Source organism: Thermobia domestica, chromosome 11, assembly GCF_964235325.1.
Source record: "Thermobia domestica chromosome 11, izTheDome1.hap1.1, whole genome shotgun sequence".
Classification (NCBI taxonomy): Eukaryota; Metazoa; Arthropoda; class Insecta; order Zygentoma; family Lepismatidae; genus Thermobia; species Thermobia domestica.
Window position 1 is genome coordinate 169,575,047 of NC_137464.1, and position 22,742 is coordinate 169,597,788.

At 37.5% G+C, this 22,742-nt stretch overlaps 1 protein-coding gene across 2 annotated transcripts in view; it reads right to left on the reverse strand.

Moving 5' to 3' along the window:
• The window catches only part of LOC145664550 (cilia- and flagella-associated protein 184-like), a 144,884-nt gene that overhangs the window by 104,502 nt on the left and 17,640 nt on the right, over nt 1-22,742 (reverse strand). Inside the window, exon 2 of one of the 2 annotated variants that reach the window (XM_081731316.1) lies at nt 15,411-15,674. The exons of the other annotated variant lie outside the window; for it this stretch is intronic. Coding sequence (XP_081587442.1) covers nt 15,411-15,674 — 264 coding nt within the window. The remainder of the gene's footprint in view (nt 1-15,410; nt 15,675-22,742) is intronic. 2 annotated transcript variants of the gene reach the window in all.

Here is a 22,742-nt window from a genome sequence, read left to right on the forward strand (position 1 = left end):
CACGAATTAATTCCTAGACCAAATATATTTTAAGCTTCAAATTCCTCGACAGAATTGGCGACGACAAGAGATTTTGACCTGAATAATAACACGAATTCCCTTTTTTAGGCGACATTTAACTTCTTTGTGAATATGATTTTCGTCTGTTAATATTGATCCTAGATATTTGAAAGTATCCACTTTATCAAAAGTATTATTTAATATTTTAACGCATTCATAATTTGCTGTGTTACGGTCCCGATGCACTTCCATATATTTAGTTTTCTCTGCATTTACTTGTAGACCCATGTCCCTGCAAGCGTTTAATAAGACCTCTGCATTTTTTTCTATTGTTCTCCTATCATCCCCTATTAAATTTACATCATCAGCGTACGCATAACCTGGTGAACACCGTTCAGCTCTAGGCCCAGGTTGCTATCTTTGATTTTCCATATAGCGTATTCCAGGACAAAGTTGAATATTAATTGTGACAACGCATCTCCTTGTTTCAGGCCATTCTCGACGTGAAAGCTCGTGGTCAAAAATTTTCCTACCCGGACTTTACTTTGGGATCCATTTAAACATGCCTTAGTTGATCTAATTAGCTTTTTCGGTATTCCAAATTCTGTAAGAACGTTGTACAATGTTTTCCTCCTAACCGAGTCGTAAGTCTTTCTAAAATCAATAAATAGTACCGGGCTACTGGATTCCCACTTCTTTTCGAGTATTTGGCGAATGGTAAATATTTGTTCGATAGTTGATTGATTTCGTCTAAATCCACACTGATAATCTCCAATAATTTCATCTGCGTATGGCACCAATCTTGCAAATAGAATGTTTGAAAAGATTTTATAAGATGTTGACAGAAGAGAGATGCCTCAATAATTATTACAGTCAGCTTTGTCGCCCTTTGTTGTGGATTGGAAAAATGATTGATTCTTTCCACTCTTGTGGCAATTCTTCCTTCTTGTAGATAAGGAGAATGAGTTTGTGGATCTTGTTCCACAATTTTTCGCCTCCAGCTAAAATTAACTTAGCCGGAATTTCGTTTACACCCGGAGATTTGTGTTTCTTTAATTACTTTATAGCGATTTCTACTTCTATTCGGTTGAATTCTGGAATATACGGTTCTGCGGTGTGTATCTAACTTTCTCCACGCACATTAGTTTTTGGCTGCGTGTTAAGCAAATCGTCAAAGAAATCTTTTCATCTATTTAAAATACTATCTGTATCAGTGAGAACTGTTCCATCAGCTTTCTTTAACATAAGCACGAGGTTGATAGCTTTTCTTAAATTCGTTGATCCCTTTATACATGCCCCGAATGTTTTTATTATTAGTGTCGTCTTCAAGTTCCTAAATTTTAGCTTTCAAAAAATCGCGTTTCTTTGTTCTAAAAGTGTTGGTAGTTTTTCGCCTGATGTCTACGAAATTTTGTGTAGTTATTCGAATTTTGTAGCCAACGTAATTTTGCCTGGTTTCTCTTCTCTGCTAGCTCGAACCACGGTTTCTCCCTACGTATTTCCGCGTGTCCCAATTTTTCTTTTCAGAGATTATCCTTCGTAAGCAAAGAAAATAATTCAATTGCTGGAATATTTTTCTCCATAATCTTAAGGTTACATCTGTTAACTAAAGAGTATATGACATGCGTCAGATTTATGTTATTGAGATTATCATCATTTTGCTCAAAGAGTTGAATTTGTTGAATTTCAGTTTAGCGTCCCTTTCAGCAGCGAGGCTATGTGAGACGTGGACCTACTGATTAACGTGGAATCCGAACCACATAAGCTCCCGCCGGGAATCGAACCCGGGTCTCCCGCGCCAAAGGCGCGTATCCTAACCGCTTAGCCAGGGAGGAGCTCTTGCTCAAAGAGTATTGTTGCGTCATACATAATTGATATTCTTTCTTCATAGTTTTGGGGAAGTCAATATTTATATTATTATAAAACAATTTTAACGTGGATCTTTGTGGATGCCTTATTAGAAATATACCATTTATAAATATGCATGTATTCAGATTTCAGAATGTGTTCACGGCAATGATATGTACTACTACTTCATCTACATCGCCTAATATATAATATACTCTACAACAGTTGATCAGATTCATCTACCGTAATATGAGTTTCATCTCTCTTCTCTAGAATAAGCCTCAAATCTGCCAACCTCCCAATGTTGAAGACAACCAATGGCGTATTTAGGATTTTGCTTCGAGGGGCTATGCCCAACAAGGAAGGAAGTGGGGCAACGTATAATGCCAAGAATTGCAGGCCGATAAATCCTATATGATATGATAAAAAAAATTTAAGAGTGAATCTAACCCTTTATTCTATTCATACAAAAAAAAGGAAGTATCCTCTTGGCCTTCCTAATTTCCCGGGCTAATTATTCCCCCGTTTTGATTTTCTTTAATTCAAACATTTCCTTCTTTTAAAAGTAACTAAACGATATAATTTTTCCTTTGTTATAATAACTAAGGTCCTGTAATGTTGATATCCGCACAAGTTGGTGTGGAATACCAGTTTCGCTTATTAACTCCTCTTAGTTTTGGTGTTACTGATGACGGCCGACTTGAATCACAACTGACAACGGTCGATAAAATATGAAAGGCGAAGTGAAAGAAAGTAACGTCAAGAAAAAGAAACAGGAAAGTAGAAAGGACGAAAGAAAGAACAAAAGGACGCAGTTCTTACATGGAATGAAATTTGATAAAAACAGTATTATTTCTGAACAAAGAGCATAAGAAAACGGAAAGTCAATGACATTCTTAGAAATGGTAAGAAGGATTATTGTTGTACGTGGAATGTGAAAAACTAACAAATTTATTTTGGGGGTAGCTTGAGCCCGATAGCTCCTAAATACGCCACTGAAGACAATTCTGCTCCCCTGATTCTCCACAGCATTGTTTTTCAACTTCATAAATATTTTGAATCCATTGCTTATATATATATATATATATATATATATATATATATATATATATATATATATATATATATATATATATATATATATATATATATATATATATTAGAAAAATGTTAGAAGAAATTAGAAAGGGCTTTGAAAAATATGGGATGAAAATAAATGAACCACTGATTGGAAAAAGGGAATAAGTACAATTTTTTGCGATTTTAACCTGAGATAGCAGATGTGTTCCTTTAAGATAGTTGCATCGTTGAGTAGAAAATTGAAATGTTTGGGCAACTCTATGTGACCAATGTAGAAGGCAAAATCTCTTGCTGATTAGAAAAAGGGAATAACTACGTTTCTTATTTCCTTCTTACAGTCACTACAGGACACGACCACAACTGTGAGACTGTGTGTAAGTAGACAACCACCAGAGCCCTCTGCTTTCGTTACGATACTTCGCCTTCTTTTTGCATTGCACAATCTATGGATAACTTTTTGCTCCAATCAGTTACAGATTTACATGTTTTCAGTGATACAAGTGGTGGTCAAAACTGCAATCATTCAATGACATGAATGCTTTTCAGCCTGACCGTATCATAACGGTTCCCACTATACACCAATATTTGCCTGTCAGAGGTCACAGTTTTTACCATGTGACCGAAATTTTGCTTTAATCAAACCAGAACTCAAACGACACAATCGCATTTATTTACCAGCACAGTATAACCACATGATTACGAATGCAACAAATACTGATCCTCCATTTCAGGTTTACGAAGTTGTCAATGAAGAAATCTTAGATTTTAAACATTGGTGGTAACCGCTTTAGAAATCTTCAGGTAGCATTGTGGACAAAACAGTGAAATTCCAAGTAAGTAAATAGAGACACTGTTTACAAAGCAGAATCTCCAGGTTATGTCCAAGCTCATAAGTTTATCAATGGGCTAAGAACTGATATTTTTCGATTACTCAAAAGTAATGTCACAAACGTTGCACTGCCTACGTCAAAGGAATACGATTGGCAAGTCTCGATCAATCAGAAAAAGATCAACGATTCTTCACAAATCATCAAATACATACCTGACCAATACAAACAGTTTTATAGGATGATTTGTTCATGGAAAACCACTGATCAAGAAACTGTAGAAGAAGAAGATGCAGACGGATAGGACCCTATGTAAACCCATTCTACTGTGACAAGGTATTTTGCTACGTATTTTGTTCAGTAGTCTATTGTATTACTTTTCTTGCTGTACGAATAACATGTGCTGTACAGAAAAACGAACGGTGACAATAAAAGTGTTAGAAGCCTAATATGCGTGATAGTTCGAATACATATATCCAAGATTAACATACAACATTGCATTCAACATGTACATTTTCATAGCTTTCTATCAAACTGCACATTACATACCCTAAACACAATTACAATTGCACCCAACTTTAATTGATTGGAAAAAGGGAATATTTTTTCCATTTTTAAGCTTTTCTAACCAATTCCAGGGCTGCAATACAAGATTCTTCTTGTTGTCTTAGTGTTTGTTAGTTGTTTTGCTACAAGTAATCAATTATACACTTTTTGCAACAAATACAAACAACGCCTCTAGAAGGTTTTTTAGCGTTATTGAAAACTTAGGTCTGATGCACTTATTCCCTTTTTCCAATCAGTGATTCAAATGTTAGAAAGACAAAAGCCATGGTGATTGGAACGAAGGGGTCTGTGTAAAATATAAAAGTAGGAGGGGAGATAATTGAACAAGTGAATAGTTTTCGATATCTGGATAGTATTCTTAGTAATAACATGAAGTGCGAACGTGAAATAAAAGCAAGGATAGGAATGGCGAAAGAAACCTTTAGGAGGAAGAAAAGTCTGTTTTGTGGGACCTTGAAGAAAGAGTTGAGAAAAAGACTCATAAAATGCTTCGTATGGAGTGTTGTACTGTATGGGGCGGAAACGTGGACATTACGTAAAGGTGATGAAAATCGACTGGAAGCCTTCGAAATGTGGGTGTGGAGAAGAATGGAAAGAATTAGTTGGATCGAGCGGAAAACGAATGAGAGGGTGTTAGAAATGGTGGGTGAGAAAAGAACACTTTTAGATATTATTAGGAAGAGGAAGAGAAACTGGTTGGGACATTGCCTAAGGAGAGATTGTATCATGGGGGACGTCCTAGAGGGTATGGTGGCGGGAAAGAGAGGGAGGGGGCGAAGGAGTCTACAATTAATGGATGATATAAAAACATAAAGATCATACGCGAAGACGAAGAAGTTGGCGGAGGACCGTGGAGCATGGAAGCTTCTCAGCTGCGACAAGTGACCTCCCAATAAAGGCAGAATACCTATGATGATATATATATATATATATATATATATATATATATATATAAAATATGGGAACGGTCTTAGGTCTTACCTGTCCCCCCAATGTTGAAGACAGATTTGCGCCGATGCCTACGATTATATCCTTTAGGCTAAGGGAGACGATGATTAAATCACATAAATGATAATAGAAGAATTGTGGAATCAAAGAGTGGGAGGAAACGGAAGTGTCCCGAGGACATATGTTGCCCACTACAAACTTACTTGGCCGGGATCGAACCACGGACGCCACATACTAGATGTAAACACTCTACCGCTGAGCCATCCCCATGATGGAATTCCAATTTTTTAAAGAATTAGTAGTGGAAAATGTGAGTGTTATGAGTGAGATTACTATACAAAATAAATTGGTTAGTTTTCATAGTTGCCAGATACCCGCACATGCACTTTTGGTCCAACCATCATTGCTCTCGCCTTTGATATTTTCTTCTGTTATAAAGCTGCCTATACTTTTTTATTCGTTCATGATATCATATTAAACAACTATTCATAAAATAATCTAATGCTTGATAGTTAAACAAGAAAAATACTAGCAACTTTAGAAAATAGCAAACCAAGTTGTCACTTTAATTACTGGTTTACGTATAACGTATTACTTGAAGGGATTAAATCACTGATAAGGAGCAAAACGCTTTAGTACTATGCTGCCACGAACATGAAACATGGACTTCCTGGTGACTGGAAACGTGTTATATGGTGGAATAAGTTATCGTTCATCTTATTTCAAGCCACAGGCTATGTTTATATGTGACCAATGCCCACACAAATATATGATCCCAATGTCTCCGCCCAACAGTGAAATATGGTGACGGTTCTGCGATGCTGTTGTAGGTACTATCCTGGTTTTCAGTGCATCCTATGCTGACATTTATCGGTTGCGTCCTTACCTGTGATGATGCCACTGCTTTAGAAGACCTTTGTACATCCTATGGTCCAGATATTGTTTCCCAGAAATGACACTACATTCCAGGATGATAATGCGCCTATTCACAAAGCTGGAACAGTAGCGGTGTTGTTTGAGGAACATCGGTATGAAGCTGAAGACCTTTTTGGATCCAATTTTCGGATCTGAACATAAATGAACACTGGGATCCGTTATTGAGACATAAATCCAGGCCAGATTTCCATCCTCTCTCACGGAACTGAGTGATACACTACACACGAAATGAGTAATATTCCAGAGTTGCTGCTATTGCGATCAGTTTTCCAATGCAACAAATATATGGCAATTACACTATTTTCTGCTGTTTCCATTAAACTGATAAGTATCTGTATTTTTTGTTTACGGTATTTAATTACAACATTCATAATTATAATTACAAAATACGCTTGCTTCTTAGAAGCCAAGTCATCATTAACTTATTTCGTAAATCAGAATCTAAAAATAAAACCATACTTCTGCAATACAGCTCAGAGACTAGAATAATTGAAAAAATACACTGTAAAGTATCTCGTAATTTCTTACTGTTACACAGAACGGTAGTAATTGCTGTGATCAGTTATCAGAAATAAGAAAATCCGAATATTCCAAGCATAATGACCCTTTCCGTTGGAGAAGCTTTTTCCCTGAGATGCAACCTCCCATGTAATGTGTTATTCTTTCGGTTAAACTGGTTAAACCTCACTGATTTGTTATTTATTTTTCAATTTCTTAAAAAAAAAAAACATTCCTACGTAATTTGTTGCGAGTAATCAATTGATACATGTCCCAATTTCTGGAGGATACTGCAAGGTCAAATGTGAAAAACTCTCGATTTCGTGCCAGTCTTCGCAAATGTCTACGAATTTCACACAACGTAAAAATGGAACGATTAATTGTAACTATATGTTTTATCAATTATTGCAAAATTTGTTAATTAGTTTTCGTGAATCGACATAACAGTTATAATGACTCTTTTCAATTTGTGTGTGTGTGTGTGTGTGTGTGTTGCGTTGCTAAGCAGAATTTTGCGAAAACTGATACGGAATGACTTTGACCATATGTCAATTTAGATGAATGCTAACTTCTTGCACCTTGTAATGGATGAGCGAATATTGAGCCTATGAGTGTGTGTTAGAGAGGGGGGAGGAGAGGAAGTGAAAGAATGTTAAAGAGTCTGTGAAGCTTACAATGTCAGAATCCGGTTTTCAGACGCCAGTTAAGAAATTCTCGTTTTACGGTAAAATTCCTGACAACCAGTAGCGTATTTTGCAAGCTACCGGCGGTAGCCCTAGAATATTACAAAATAACGTTATTCTAATATAAATTGAATTATATTGATAATTTTACACTTTAGTATCTTCTTTTAATGATATAAGTTCCTGAGAACTGTATGTATTTAGAAAGATCTACTAACTTCTTTGCACGCAGCTATCTCGCTGTCTTAAGAGGTCTTCGATATGACAACGCAGCAGTAACCACTCTCCAGCTACTATAGCAAGAAACGCTCGACGCATTCTCCTTCGCTCTACCTTCTCCTACAGCGTACGAATGGGCTGCCAGGTAACACCAGTTGCCTCTAGAGAAATCGGTTTCTTGGGCGTGAGCGAAGAGTAAAGGGAAATTACATAAGGAATGACGAAGCATTTTGGAGGTCTCTGGGAATTGTGTCGGACATCCTCATTCGGTAGCGGTTTGTGTCAACATAATAAACATTTTCCGCCTTATTCAGAGTCGTTTTGACGTATTATTAGCGTCATACTAAAGGCCTGACTATTGCAGGAAACATGTTAGTCGAAGTCTTTAGTATGGTACTAATAACGTGACGGAATGACTCTGCATAAGGCCCTTTGTGTTTTATAGTATTTTGCGATAGGTGGCATAGCTGTTATATATACTTGCTAAGGCTCTTACAGACTGAGGCTCTTTCGTTGGCTAATCGGCTACTTCAGCGTTCTTGATTATTCGATTAGCTTCCATTCTCTCTGAGTAGGGTTAACCCTATCCAAAGCAAAATGTAGGGTTACTTCGTGGAACAAAAAAAGGTAGAAATGTACGATCGTTGTTCCGTAATACTAATAAGAGAATAGGGTTCTTATGTAGAGTCGTTCTGACGCGTGATTAGTGTCATACTAAAGATTTCGACTAACATATGTTTCCTGCAGTAGTCAGGACTTTAGTATGACACCAATCATACGTCAAAACGATTCTGCATAAGGCCTTATATGTCTTGCTAGTGGAGAGAAAATCATATTTATTTGCTTGATAAAAGGAAAGTGTATTGTAAGGCTTATTCTTATTTTGAAGACTGTATAATCACGTGGGGCCTTATGCAGAGTCGTTCTGACGCGTGATTAGTGCCATACTAAAGAGTTTGACTAACATATGTTTCCTGCAGTAGTCAGGCCTTTAGTATGACGCTAATCATACATCAAAATGACTGTGCATAAGGCCCGTGGAAACTAAACTTTAATAATAATAATAATAATAATGTACAAATGTTATAAAGGTTAGTGGTAGCCCAAGTCATCAAAACCAGTATACGCCACTGCTGCCAACTGACAACACTGGTTCAGCTTCGAGTAGATCATAGCTCAAAACACACTGTAAAAGGCAGAGTACATACGAAACCTAAATGTTAATAAGACAGTAGGACTTTTTGACCTTTGATATTGGGTTTAGCCTTAATGCGGTCATGTCCAGAAATCAGAAGCTGTACCAATCAATTTATTGCATCGAACTACGTAGATTGTAGAAAAGTTTTCGAAAAGAAAAAAAAAAATAATTCAAGTTTAACCCATTCTTTCTTGTTAATGGTATTTTAAGTTTATATATTCCACATTATATATCTTTTGTGTTCTATGTGTTATTCTGTAGATGCTTCTAATAATTTATTGCTCTGAGTACATTTTTATATATTTATATGCTCATATGCATAGGCGCCGACTTGAAGAAAATATTCGGGGGTCCAAACAATGAATAAATATATAATCATATTCAGCCGTTTTCTATCGAATGCTTGATGGAAGTCCCCCCTTCCCCAGATCTCGGTCCGCTACTTTGCTGCAAAATTCACGCTGGATTGATCTTCACTAGCCATATCAGTGCTGCCAGAGTGTTGATTGAAGCTCCAGTACTCTATTAAACACCGTTTTGAAAACGGCATTTTCTATCGAATAAGAAGGCAGTTCCTAATATTGAATTAAAGGCACGACGAAGTTTGCGACATAAATTCTTGCGTTTCTTTGTTAATTCTTCCTCAGCTGGATTATATTGGGGGGGGGGACTCTACCTTTAAATATTGTGGACGAAAAGTGTCCTGCCTCCCCAAAGTCGGCGCCTATGGTCATATGTGTAACATGTCTATCATATGGTGCATGCAAAATTGTATACTTTTGAACTTATCAAAATGGTAGATATTCTAACTCGTACATTACAAAATTCTGATTATTCTGTAAAGTTTTATCCATGGATTCTAGTTTTAGAAATGATACACGTACTTTGGTGAAAATCGAATCAATATTACCATATCTTGCAAGATATTAAAGTAGCTAGTATGTTCGTTACTGTTATGAGCATATGTGTGTCACTGTTATGAGTGTCTGTATTATTGTTAGAATAAAATATGATTTGGTGTTTAACAGAATTTTTTACATAAACAATACACAAACATATAAGCAATCTGTTCCAACATAATTATTAATTGCTAATAGCTACAAACGGCATACTCTTTAGTGCCATAGAAGTTAGTTTTTGTCGATTTTCTCGGAAACAACGTATCAGAATATACCTTAAGAATGTCATTTTGTTAAGTTCGACAATTAATATACCCTATGTCTTATTACAGGGTATTAATATTAGTAGTCTTATACCATTTGTACGTTATTTTAGTTAAGAGAAAATAAAGTTTACAAGTAAATCATAATTTCAGGCTCTATCTCATTAACTAAAGTATTTAGTGTAACCCTGCTAGCAGAGATGGCATGGGTCAATTAAACTTGAATTGCCACCCACCGTGACCCACGACCCACCATCCAACAAAATTCATCGTCATCAATTCTAACCCATGATCCACGCCTTCCTCCTCAGTGATTAAAGGGTTTACACTCGTAGTGAATACAAGGCTGTGTAATTATCACTGATCGGAGATTGAATTTCAGCGATCAATCACTCAAGCACCGCTCTGTTACAACACACAGTAAATCTGACCTTTACGATAGAAAATGGTAAAGTGTTTACAATGAGCCATATTACGATTAATTTCCATTTAATTATCATATAGGCTATAATTATTCCTCATTGAATTACAAATACTTTTCAGTATTAACCCCTTCAGTGCGTAATTTTCAGATGCGAACCGCTGTAAAAAGTGTAGGTTTTTTTCGAGAACTTTGGAATTTGTTACCTTTCAATAACTTTTGAACCTCTCAAGCAATGACAATGAAATTTTCGACATTATGATCTTTTTTGCTTCTAATTGGCTACTATAACTTGACATAGTCGTATTTATGGTTATCTCAAACAAAACAAAGAATGAAAACTGTATTTGACGAAGCACAAACTCTATTTTAATTTCTTTCTTTTTTCCTCTTCTTCTTTTAATTAAGCAACAATTGAAACCAGCTGAGCGCAAACTTGCTAAATATAGTCGGGATAACATTACTCATACTATGGGCAAGTATATTCGCCATACGCAATACAAAATAGCCAAAGCAAAATGAAAGCGTAGTAGGTGCGTTTTGAAGACACGAGTTAACTCGCCACCCACACTGAAGGGGTTAAATAAAATGAAATTTAAAAGTCTCAAATCAAAGTAAAGTATGTCAATGTAGAGGAAATAACTATAAAATTCGACTATGTCTTGACAACCGAGTAATGAGTTCTATACTATTAATACAATTACAAATATCAATACCCAAGAGCGCCTAAAGTTCTTTTTTCACTTATACGAGTATATACTCATCTCAGGTAAGTAAATAGAAACAAATGAAAAAGGAAGGAAACTGGAGGCCTTGCAAGTAAAACGTAGACAGTGTTCAGAAGATGCTGTCTACAATGCACTTAAGCAGAGTGGGTCGGTAGATCAAAGTGGGTCATGGAAGGTCGGTGGGCCACGGTGGTAGTGGGTTGCAGTGGGTTAGGTCCTGTTGAAACACGACCAACTGACCCACTCACAAATCTTGCTTCACACCCCCCGAGGCCAACTCAGTCTCTGCCTGTTAGTAGTTATAATGAAGAGTTTGAGACTTATATTTGAGTATTAGCTTCAACACAATAGATGACTTTGTACTTGCACAGGATCCAGTTTCAGGTTTCCAAAAAGATCGTTTTTCTTGTAAACTACACATCAGCTTTTATACTGACATATGAGATTTATCTATCATTATATGCATAACCTTTACACATTTTTTTCGTTAAACGCTAACAACGCTGTAGAATTACGTTTATTGTATGTGTAGGTGTGTGTGTGCCTATATACATGTGTAACACAATTTCTGTTTTGTATACGTACAAGTCGTACATAATCACGTCCCCATTTTTTCTCCTCCTTCGTGTGGAATTGAGCAGCAATACAAACATTGCCCAGATGGATCATAATCTCTCAAGTTTGCATTTAAGCGTGTTAGTCTTACGAAAATTAAAAGTGACCAGTTAGCAAATTTAAAGTAAAACACACGTGATAGATATTTGTGACACGTTCCTAATTCTTAACACCCCATTAAATATACAAAATAAAGCTCGGGTTAAAGTTTACACAGTCTACTGTAAGATATACTCGACATATTCGTTAATTTATTATAGTTACTAAACAGTCCGTCACTGATAAGTTACTAAAATCATGCAACCAAATACCATACTGAAATGTTAAGTAAATGTGATAAGTGTTTGGCTTATGTTGAAAATACTGCTCTTGCTGAAGTTTCTCAATCTATTTATGTAAGTTGTAAAACTGACGCACCTGAAAGTTAAAGTGATGCAAAACTTATTCTTTCAAGTACAAGGTCAAGATCAGCTCGTAGTAGGCCTATGTAATAATATTTTCATTTAGATAACATTTTCTAACTGGAATGGTACGATTGACGTAGCATTTCGATAAAAATTAAATATATAGTACCAGTAGGATTAACTCAACATATCTTGAGAGCAGTAGCGTATGCAGGAATTTATTTCGGGGGGTCCAAACTCACTATGAGGGTATTTTATATTAAAATTAATAAAATTGCCCCTAAAAATAGGCAAAAATTACACAAAGGACGAAATTTTACAAAATTCCAAAAATTACAAAAATTTTTAAAAATTACAAAAAGGAGCTAAAACTCGACTCGACTCGAAACTCAATTTGAATTCGGGTCGAGCTTCGAATCAAGTCAAAGGTAATTTTCTCGAGTTGAATTCCGAGCCGAGTTACTGTTTTGAGCTCGCGTTTCGAGTCGAAATGAAATGAAATGAAATCTTAATTTTACGTCCCACAGTTATGCCAGCTCGGCTAAAGGAGACGGTGATGATTAGCAATGAATGAAATGGCTGAATGAAGAAAATGGGAGGAAACGGGAGGACCTCGAGAAAACCCACGCACACGGTGTTTGTCCACCACGAGTTTCGAGTCGAATCGAGTTTGATAAATGGCTCACTTGTTCAGCTCGTTTTAACTCGTTTCGAAATCATGGCCTGATTAGAGGAGAAAGCGAAAGTCAAGAGAAATGTAAGCAGTAATGTGAAATACTTTTAATGTTCACGAGAGGGGACACTGCTCGCATCTCGTGTCGTTTTGATAAGAGGCAAGAAGAGATTTTTATAACGAGCTTAGTTCGGCTCGGCTCAACTGAGCCAATAGCACGAGCCGGTTCACTTGGGGTGAACTATCGACTCGAGCCATCTCGGTTGGGATGAGTCATCGGCTTGGTTCGGCTCAACTGAGCCGAAAGTGTGAGCCTGCTCGGTTGGGGAAGCTGTTGGAATGGTTCACTTTTACGGCCGCCTCGATAATGAATTAGTTGTGAGCTGAGCTACCCGAACCGTTGACAATTCTAAACTCGGGCTGAGCAGTTTTGAACATCTTTGGCGGGCGCCCTATAACTTTTAACAATTTTTGGCTCGAGCCCGAACACTTCCTCCTCCGGAACTCAAACCCAGAACCTCGTGAACCATGTCTTTGGTTCCTAGACTTCAAGACTACCGACATCGGCAGTCAAGTAGTTTTTAGTATTCAGATACAAACAGTGTATCTTTTATGTTAATACATGGTGTTGTTATACTACTACTACTACTACTACTACTACTACTACTACTACTACTAATAATAATAATAATAATAATAATAATAATAATAATAATAATAATAATAATAATAATTTGAAGTAATAATAATAGTAGTATTATTGATAATAATTATATTCTCTATGTAGGGTACTTGAAGAGAGTACTTGAAACTACACACAGAATTTGGCTCGATTTGGCTCAACTAGACTCGAAACTCCACCCAAATTTGAGTCGAGTTGGAGAAAATTTTTCAAGCCGAGTTCTCATGTCAAGCTCAAAGATGCGTGTTTCGAGTCGAGTTAAGTTTCAAAGAAACTCGTTCGAACTCGCTCGTGAATATTCCTACAACTTAGCCATGGAAGTTCCATAAAATATTTGTGTCAATATAATTAAAGAGAGAAGTCAGGAAAGTGTAAGTTAATTGGTGCGTTGTTGATGAATATGTCTTCATCTGTGGAACACTTATTTCGTGGGTCTGAACCCGGTAGCAGTGAATGGGCCCTGTTCTCGTAGATGAACATTAACTAGGTATTTGAGTTTAGCGGCATACTCTCAGGTTTCATTTGTTATATTACATATTTCATTATCATTCACCAGAAGTTATAATAAGAAAACTATATCCGTTATTTTGATTAGGACAATTTCAAATAAATCAAGTTTAAATTGCAAAATAATTATGTCAAGCAGACATCTTTGTCACAATCCTTCTAAAAGACTAAATGAATTAGAATCCTCCTCTATTAAATATTAATATTAAGAAGTGGTGGTAAGATAGGCCTATATCAATTTCTTTTGAGGGTGCATACAGGCAGTGAAAGTTTGTAGTTCATAAAGTAGTGTAAAATTCCCCTAATACACGGTTATTCTAAAAGAAAGAACAGATTTCAAACATTTATTTCTTCCAAACTACAAAAGATAGAAACATGATTCGAACGTTACTTGATTAAGAAAAGTTTAAAATTTAAACAGCCCGGATAGAAGTTCCAATCACGGCCGCATTGGCGCTGTTGTTTGTTGTTGTTTGTCTGTAGTGAAATGGCAGCGTCACCACAGGAGAAGTCTTTTTGTGTGCTACACTTTGCAAAACTTGAGTCCATTGTTACAGTTCGGCGAGCATTTTGCCGTCAATTTAATATACAACCGCCGCATCATTAGCAAATTTACGAGTGATATCGAAAATTCGTAGAAAATTGTTGCATCTGCAAAGGGAAAAGCACGGGACGTCCACGCACATCGAACGAGAGGGTCGAGCCTATTCGTACACTCCGTGTGATTTTTATCTATGGGGTTACGTAAAAGACCGTGTTTTTATCCCTCCTATGCCTGACACTCTTGAAGGTCTACGACATCGAGTTGTTGAAGCTGTGAATTCGATAACTAGAGACCAGCTGATTCGTGTGTGGCAAGAAATGAGCCACCGTTTTGACATTTGTCGTGTAACACACGGTGCTCATATTGAATGCACACCATAATTACTAACAATAAATTGTAATTTTTTCTTAATCAAGTAACGTTCGAATCACGTTTCTATCTTTTGTAGTTTGGAAGAAATAAATGTTTGAAATCTGTATTTTGAATAACCCTGTATTTACATTGCACGAATGTAAACCAATAATGAAAGGTATGGAGAAGCAAAGCTTCATCATACGACATATCTGGTTTCGACACTGCCAATGGGTGGCAGATGTTAGTAATAATTACGATATTATGAAAATACATCTATCATCACTGCTATATGCTGGCGGAAATACAAACAGGAAAGAAGTAGTTTTTATTTAAAATATCTGTGACAAATCATTTATTATACAACGACATCAACAATAGAAAACAATGCTACATTATTTATTTGATTTTTAGTTTAGCATCTCTTTCAGCAGTGAGGCTATATGAGACGTGAACCTAGTTTTAACGTGGACCCTATGTCTGTTAAAATAAGGAACAAAAATGAATGACACTACTTACCTCAGGTGGAACAGTTTTCCCTGATTTACTGTAGACCAATCCTTTTCCTATCTCCTTCTCTTTGTCAGTGAGAGCAGTTAGGGTGTCTTCTAGCTCGCGCATGTATTGTTCACGTTGCTCTTGGAGCTCATCAAGCTCATTTTCTATCCTGTCTCTGTCTTGCTTTTCTTTCTCTTTCAAATCTGCATATTCTTTCAGAAGTTTGATATATTTCTGTTCTATGTCACCAGTTATTTCAGTTTCTTTTGATAAAATATCTGCTTGCTACAAGGGTTAAAAAATGCATAGGATTACTCCTTACTGAATTATTAGATTTCAGTTTCTAAGCGCTAAGTTTCTTGGCTAACAAAAAAGGAAACATTCACTACCTTGTATGCCACCAATTCTCCTTAAATGTTAAAGTAACTTTCCAAAATTTTGGAAGAAAAAGTACTGGTAATTTACTCTTCACATTTGCACTGAAAACGGACTGAACTGAATTATTAATGTGTTAGGAAATGCAATTTCCGGTTTAACGTCTGGTAATTATGCACCGAGCCTGAGAGAGATGGTGATAATGATAATGAATGAAATGTTGGAAAGAAGAAAGTGGGAGAAATGGGAAAATCTCGAGAAACTCATTCACACAGTATTTGTCCACTATGTGTTACCTAAGAGTTTACAGTAGGAGAGACAGAGTATAATTTGCGAAAACAAAACAAAAGGAACTCACAAGGAAACATTCCAATTTTGTGAATTCAATTGCTGAAAATGGTTGGTAGCACTGGATTCAGCGCCAAAAGCAACAGAGGAAAAGAGGGTGTTTAGTGGCAGACCCAGGCTCGTAGCCAGCCCAAAAGTGTAGAGGGGGCCCGAGCCAACCATATTATAGTTCATCAAATAGTAACATCAGCAATTCATCATATCTGCTCTTGAATGTTTAAGTATTTTGCTTCTATATAATTATATTATCCCCTTCTACACACACACACATTAACATTCTGTAATCTACATGAAAAAAAAAACGTAAATTTTATTAAATAGGTATTACTAACTACACGAATTAGAATTAAAATACACTATGTGATCAAAAGTGTCCGGACACTTGGCTGAGAATGACTTACAAGTTCGTGGCGCCCTCCATCGGTACTGCTGGAATTCAATATGGTGTTGGCCCACCCTTAGGGTGGCGAGCACCAACCGAGAGTAAGTGAAACTAAAGTAGTAAGTTACTAAGAGAGAAGGAAATCGGCGACTTCCAGTCGAGAGTACTGAACTAAAGGAGTAAATTACTACAGGAGTAAATTTTTCGTTTACTACTGTAGTAAATTTATTTACTCCAAAACTGGTGGAGAACACCATCAAAGAGTACGCTACTACATTAGTAACTTAAGGAGGAAATAAGGCAAAAATTTACTCCTAAGCAGTAGTAGGAGTAAAGTTAGAGAGTAAGATGAGTTCTTTGGTTTCTACTTGTTAAATATCGAATTCTATGGATTACCTGGACTACGAAGAATATATTGAGATGGAGGAAGAAGTAGACATCCGAAGAATGAGAGTTTTAGTGGAGAGAAGAGACCTATTTGCAATGTATAGTGACATTGATTTCAAAGAGCGTTTTGGGTTGCTTAAGGAATCTTTTGAGCGGCTGCTTGATATGTTGGAGCCGTTACTGCAGCATAATTCTGACAGGAACCGTGCTTTGTCTCCTAGGCTGCAACTTCTTTGTAGATTGCGAATCCTTTGCACTGGTACTTATCAAATGTTAGCAGGGGATCTCATTAACATACATCGTAATACTGCTGGAAGAGCTTTTAACAGTGTGATAGACAGTTCAATTGCCTTAAAGCCACTGTGTGTGTGTCCACGCCACAGAACAAATATATATATATATATATATATATATATATATATATATAGTGGCGGATCCAAGGGGGAGCTATAGGGGCTATAGCCCCCCTTGACGCTCAGGTTTACACTGGTTAAAATGGGCTTCAATCCTGCTTTACACTGGATAAAACGGCAAACTATGGTTTAGCCCCTCTCTTGATCATATCCTGGGTCCGCCACTGTATATATATAAAGGAAAAAAGTAAATTCCATCGAATTGGTTGATTTCCGAATGTCATACGGGTCATGGATTATGTACCTATACCCATACTTTGTCCTTTTGGAACCCAAGTAGAACTATACAGAAATTGCAAGAATTTCTTTTTTATCAATACACAAATCATTTCTGGTGCCAATATGAAGATTTTGAACGTGGTAAGCCATTGGTTGAGTTCCACGCATGATGCACGCATTTGAGACAATAGTAGAATTCCTCCAGAATTGGAAAACGAACAATATAATGGTTTGTTTGTTGGAGATAGTGGATATGCTCTCTCCAAACATCTTATGACTCCTATGTTTCGACCTCAGGCAGGAGCCGTAGGGCGCTACAATAAAGCCCATGTTGTTACAAGATGTGTAATAGAACGTACATTCGGTGTTTGGAAGAACCGTTTCCAAATTCTCACTAAAACAATGAGATATAAACAAAACATGTGTGGGAATGTTATTGAGGATACTGCAGTTCTGCACAACTTTGGAACAGAAGTAGGTGTGTTTCACCCTGATGCTGTGCAGTGTTTCTTTCAGAAAAAATGTCCCGAGGGAACACTTAGTATTCGAAGGGGATCATATTATTTTTACATGGTACTATTCTATTTATTATTATATTATAGAAGTATTGTTTTCGTCTCCTCCCGGAAAAAACTCTCAGAGCTTCCGAGGGGCAATCCCCCCCCAAAAAAAAAACATGTCTAGAAGAAACACTGGTGTTGTGGATGTGAATGGCATGAACCAATATGCATTTCAGCCAGAAGCAGATGTTGCAGGACAAGCTGTCAGAAAAATTATACCTAATTTGCTAGTAAAATAATAAATTAGGCACTGGATCTTAAATGAATAAATAAGGCACTGGATCGTCACTACTGCAGTGAAATGTCACCCATTTTATTTATGTATAATTTTAGTTTTCTCTCTTTTTCTTTTGTTTTCTTTCTTTCTTCTTTATTTTGCAATTAGGGGATTAAGATTTTCATTTTATTTCTTTCTTCAGTACACAGAGTTATACAATAAAGATGTTTTGATTATTTCTAAGAAAAATAAGATGTCTACTTTTATAACTTCGCTGATACAAATAAATATTGGAATGTGGTAATTAGAACAATTAAATGTACTGATGCTTAAACATAAATATTATGTCATGTGAAAAACAATAACATATTAACCATTGGAAAATATATCAAGCAAACAGAATATGTTTCATACATATAAAAATATACACATTCATTTATAAAAACATAAATTTCTGGAGCACATTGCCTGAAGAACCGGAACCTGAAGTCTGTTCCATTTCGTTCTTGAATTCGTTCTTATTCATAACTTCCATTTTAAGGATATGGTCTTCCACGATTTCTCTGTCTTTCATTTAACAACATTTTTGTATTATATTCCTCTCATATTAAACGCTTTTTTAACGAATGAAGCTCGTCTGCTTTTTCCAACAACTTGCTGTTCTTTACTACAACCGCATGTTCTCTGCCTTTTTTCATGGGCACTTCTGACGAGATTCAGCTCCCAATAGGAAACGAAATGCACGTGCCAGCAGTGGGCAGAAATGGCTTACTTCTTTAGTAAAAAGGCGTTACTACTTTAGTTACAACTAAAGAAGTAAATAGAAATTGAGCTCTCCAACAGTTACTAAAATAGTATATTACTTCGGAAGTAATTTACTAAAGTAGTCCAGACTAAAGAAGTAAGAGTTACTACAAGATTAATTTACACTAGTTTGGTGCTCGTCACCCTTAGCCTTGATGACAGCTTCCACTCTCGCAGACATACTTTCAATCAGGTGCTGGAAGGTTTCTTGAGGAATGGCAGCCCATTCTTCACGGAGTGCTGAACTGAGGAGAGGTATCGATGTATTAAATAGGTCGGTGGGGTAGAGACCTGCACGGGCCGGGCTTGGGGGGCCGACTCTGTTATTAATTTGGGCCAGGCCGACTCTGTTATTTCTTTGGGCCGGGCCGGCCGACACTGATTTCTCTTCAGATTGGGACGGGCTGGGGCCGATTAATTGTAATTCTTTAATAATTATTGACTTTCGTTAAACGATAATTGGAATAAAGCCAAAAGTTGAAGAAGTGTGCCCGTGAAAAATGTTACAAAGAATGCAATAGCTATTTACAGTTTGTGTTGCTTAGCGGCTCCACTTTCACTATAGAGGATTGCAGTCATTGTGCAGTAAATTGAGCTCTGACCTTGATCTTCACTGAACCCAAATTGCTTGTCGCTAAACAATATTGCCATCGTCACTTTATGCTAAAATCAATTAAGTTAGATTTTTGTTACAGGAAATGGAGTTTTTGTTCTCTCGATGACAGGCAAAGTTCTAGAAGGCAATGGTACCATTCGGGAGGCAAGCGTCAGGTTGTCAACCAGTTTAGAAAATGTTTCTGAGGCGTAGGTCAAGTTTAATATTAAATTTTGAGAAAGATTGGAGCTCGAGCTAATTTTTTAAAAAAATTATCGGGCCGGGGTCGGGCCAAAAACTTTTAAAATTTATCGGGCCCGGGTCGGGCTTGGGCCAAGAATTTTAAAAAACTTATCGGGCCGGGCCGGGCTCGGGCCGAAAACCTCCAAAACTTTTCGGGCCCGGGCTGGGCCGGGCCTAGGTACATTCGGGCTGGATTGGGCTCGGGCCGAAAAATTCGGCCCGTGCAGGTCTCTACGGTGGGGCCTGGCACGAAGTCAGCGTTCCAAAACATCCCAAAGGTATTCTATAGGATTCAAGTCAGGACTCTGTGTAGGCCAGTCCATTACAGGGATGTTATGATCGTTTAACCACTCCACCACAGGCGTGCAGTATGAACAGGTGCTCGATCGTGTTGAAAGATGCAATCGCCATCCCCGAATTGCTTTTCAACAGTGGGAAGCAAAAAGGCGCTTAAAACATGAATGTAGGCCTGCGCTGTGAGAGTACTACGCAAAACAACAAGAGGTGCAAGCCCCCTCCAAGAAAAACACGATCACACCACAACACCACCACCTCCGAATTTTACTGTTGGCACTACACACGCTGACAGATGCCGTTCACCAGACATTCGCCATACCCACACCCTGGCATCGGATCACCACATTGTGTACCGTGATTCGTCACTCCACACAACATTTTTCCACTGTTCAATCGTTCAATGTTTACGCTCCTTACACTTTGGCATTTACATGCGTGATGTGTGGCTTATGAGCAGCCACTCGACCATGAAATCCAAGTTTTCTCACCTCACGCCTAATTGTCATAGTACTTGGAGGGGATCCTGATGCAGTTTGGAATCCCTGTGTGACGGTCTGGATAGATGTCTGCCTATTACACTTTACGACCCTCTTCAACTGTCGGCGGTCTCTGTCAGTCAACAAACGAGGTCAGCCTGTACGCTTTTGTGCTGTACGTGTTCCTTCACGTTTTTACTTCACTATCACATCAGACACAGTGGATTTAGAGATGTTTAGGAGTGTGGAAATCTCGCGTACAGACTTCTGACACAAGTGACACCCAATCACCTGACCACGTTCGAAGTTCGTGAGTTCCGCGGAGCGCCCAATTCTGCATACTCACGATATCTAATAACTACTGAGGTCGCTGATAATGAGTACCTAGCAGTAGGTGGCAGCACAATGCACCTAATATGAAAAACGTATGTTTTTGGAGGTGTCCGGATACTTTTGATCACATAGTGTATACATGTTTTAATAGGCCCACATGTTATACTAACATTAAGATCAATAACGAGAGATGATCTACTGTGAAATAAGGAAATTCAACTTTACTTAGGCTTTTGTTTAGGGTTAACTTGCAAAGTTGCCCGTAAGTTTTTATCGACATTTTGAAAATTTACCTAGAAGAAATTGATAATTTGATTGCTTCTGTGCTTGATAACATGTAAGCAAAGCATAATTTATGTGTAATATCTTTTCATAAGCGGTTATAAAGACGGAACTATTTCGCAAGTAGAGGGAACTACTTGTCTCTAGCGTCAGGACAGTTGGATTGTGGATAATTTTCGAGTAAACATGCCTGCAAGTGTTCAGGGTCTTTGCGCTGGTTGTGAATTAACAGTACAAATTTTTGTAAAACATGGTGTTGATAATGAGGTTAATTTTCTGAATATTCATGGATTAATGAATGAAAGAACAAAGACCACCAACAATCGTTCACGATTTTCTGCGTGAGATAGGAGAGCTCTACAAACCTAAGTACTAAGGTAAGTGGGAAGTAGACATAACCTAACCTAAGTAACCTAATAGTGCGCCATCCCACATTACACCCTCCATTCCAAAAGAAACCGAACGTTTTAAAAAAATAAAAAAGCAATGTACATTTTGGAACAAATCATTTTTATTAATCAATGTATTCCCCTTCTGTATCGATACACATATTTGCACGCTCCAACAAGTTGTCAAACGACTTCTCCATGTCCTTTATTGGAATGGTCTTTAGGACGGCGGTCGTCGCCTTCTCAATGGCATCAATCGATGCGTGCCACTTTCCTTTCATCGCCAAATGCAGTTTCGGGAACAGATAGAAATCGCACGGAGCGAGATCTGGTGAATAGGGCGGATGATGCAACCGAATAATGTGATTTTTGACCAAAAATTCAGTTACAAGTCGCGAACGATGTGATGGTGCATTATCGTCCAAAAGAGTCCAACTGCCGATTTCGCGATATTCGGGCCGAATACGACGAATTCTTGCCAGCAAACACTTCATGACGCCCAAGTAAAACTCTCCAGTGACTGTCTGGCCGGGCTGAACAAATTCTTTGTGGATAATTCCTTTTGAATCGTAAAAACAAATCAGCATCACCTTGACTTTTGACTTCACCAAGCGACTTTTTTTGGGTGTTCCTTCATCCAGCGCTCTCCATTCAGCACTTTGCCGCTTTGTTTCAGGCTCATATTCAAAACACCACGTCTCGTCACCAGTTACAATCGATTTCAAGAAGTTTCGATCCTGCCGAGCACTTTTAACGATGTCTTTGCAATGCGCAATTCGATCAACTTTTTGGTCTTCGGTGAGTTTGTGTGGTACAAACCGCGAATTAACCTTCTTAAGGCCCAAAACTTCGGTCAAAATGCGGTATGCGGTTGTTTGAGGAATGCCTAATTCCATTTCAATAACTTTCACCGACGATTTTTTGTTATGTTTGATGAATTCACGCACTTTTTCGATGTTTTCTTCCGATAATCCCGTTCTGGGACGGCCTGATCTTTCGTCATCATCCAGCGTCTCTCTACCCGATTTGAATC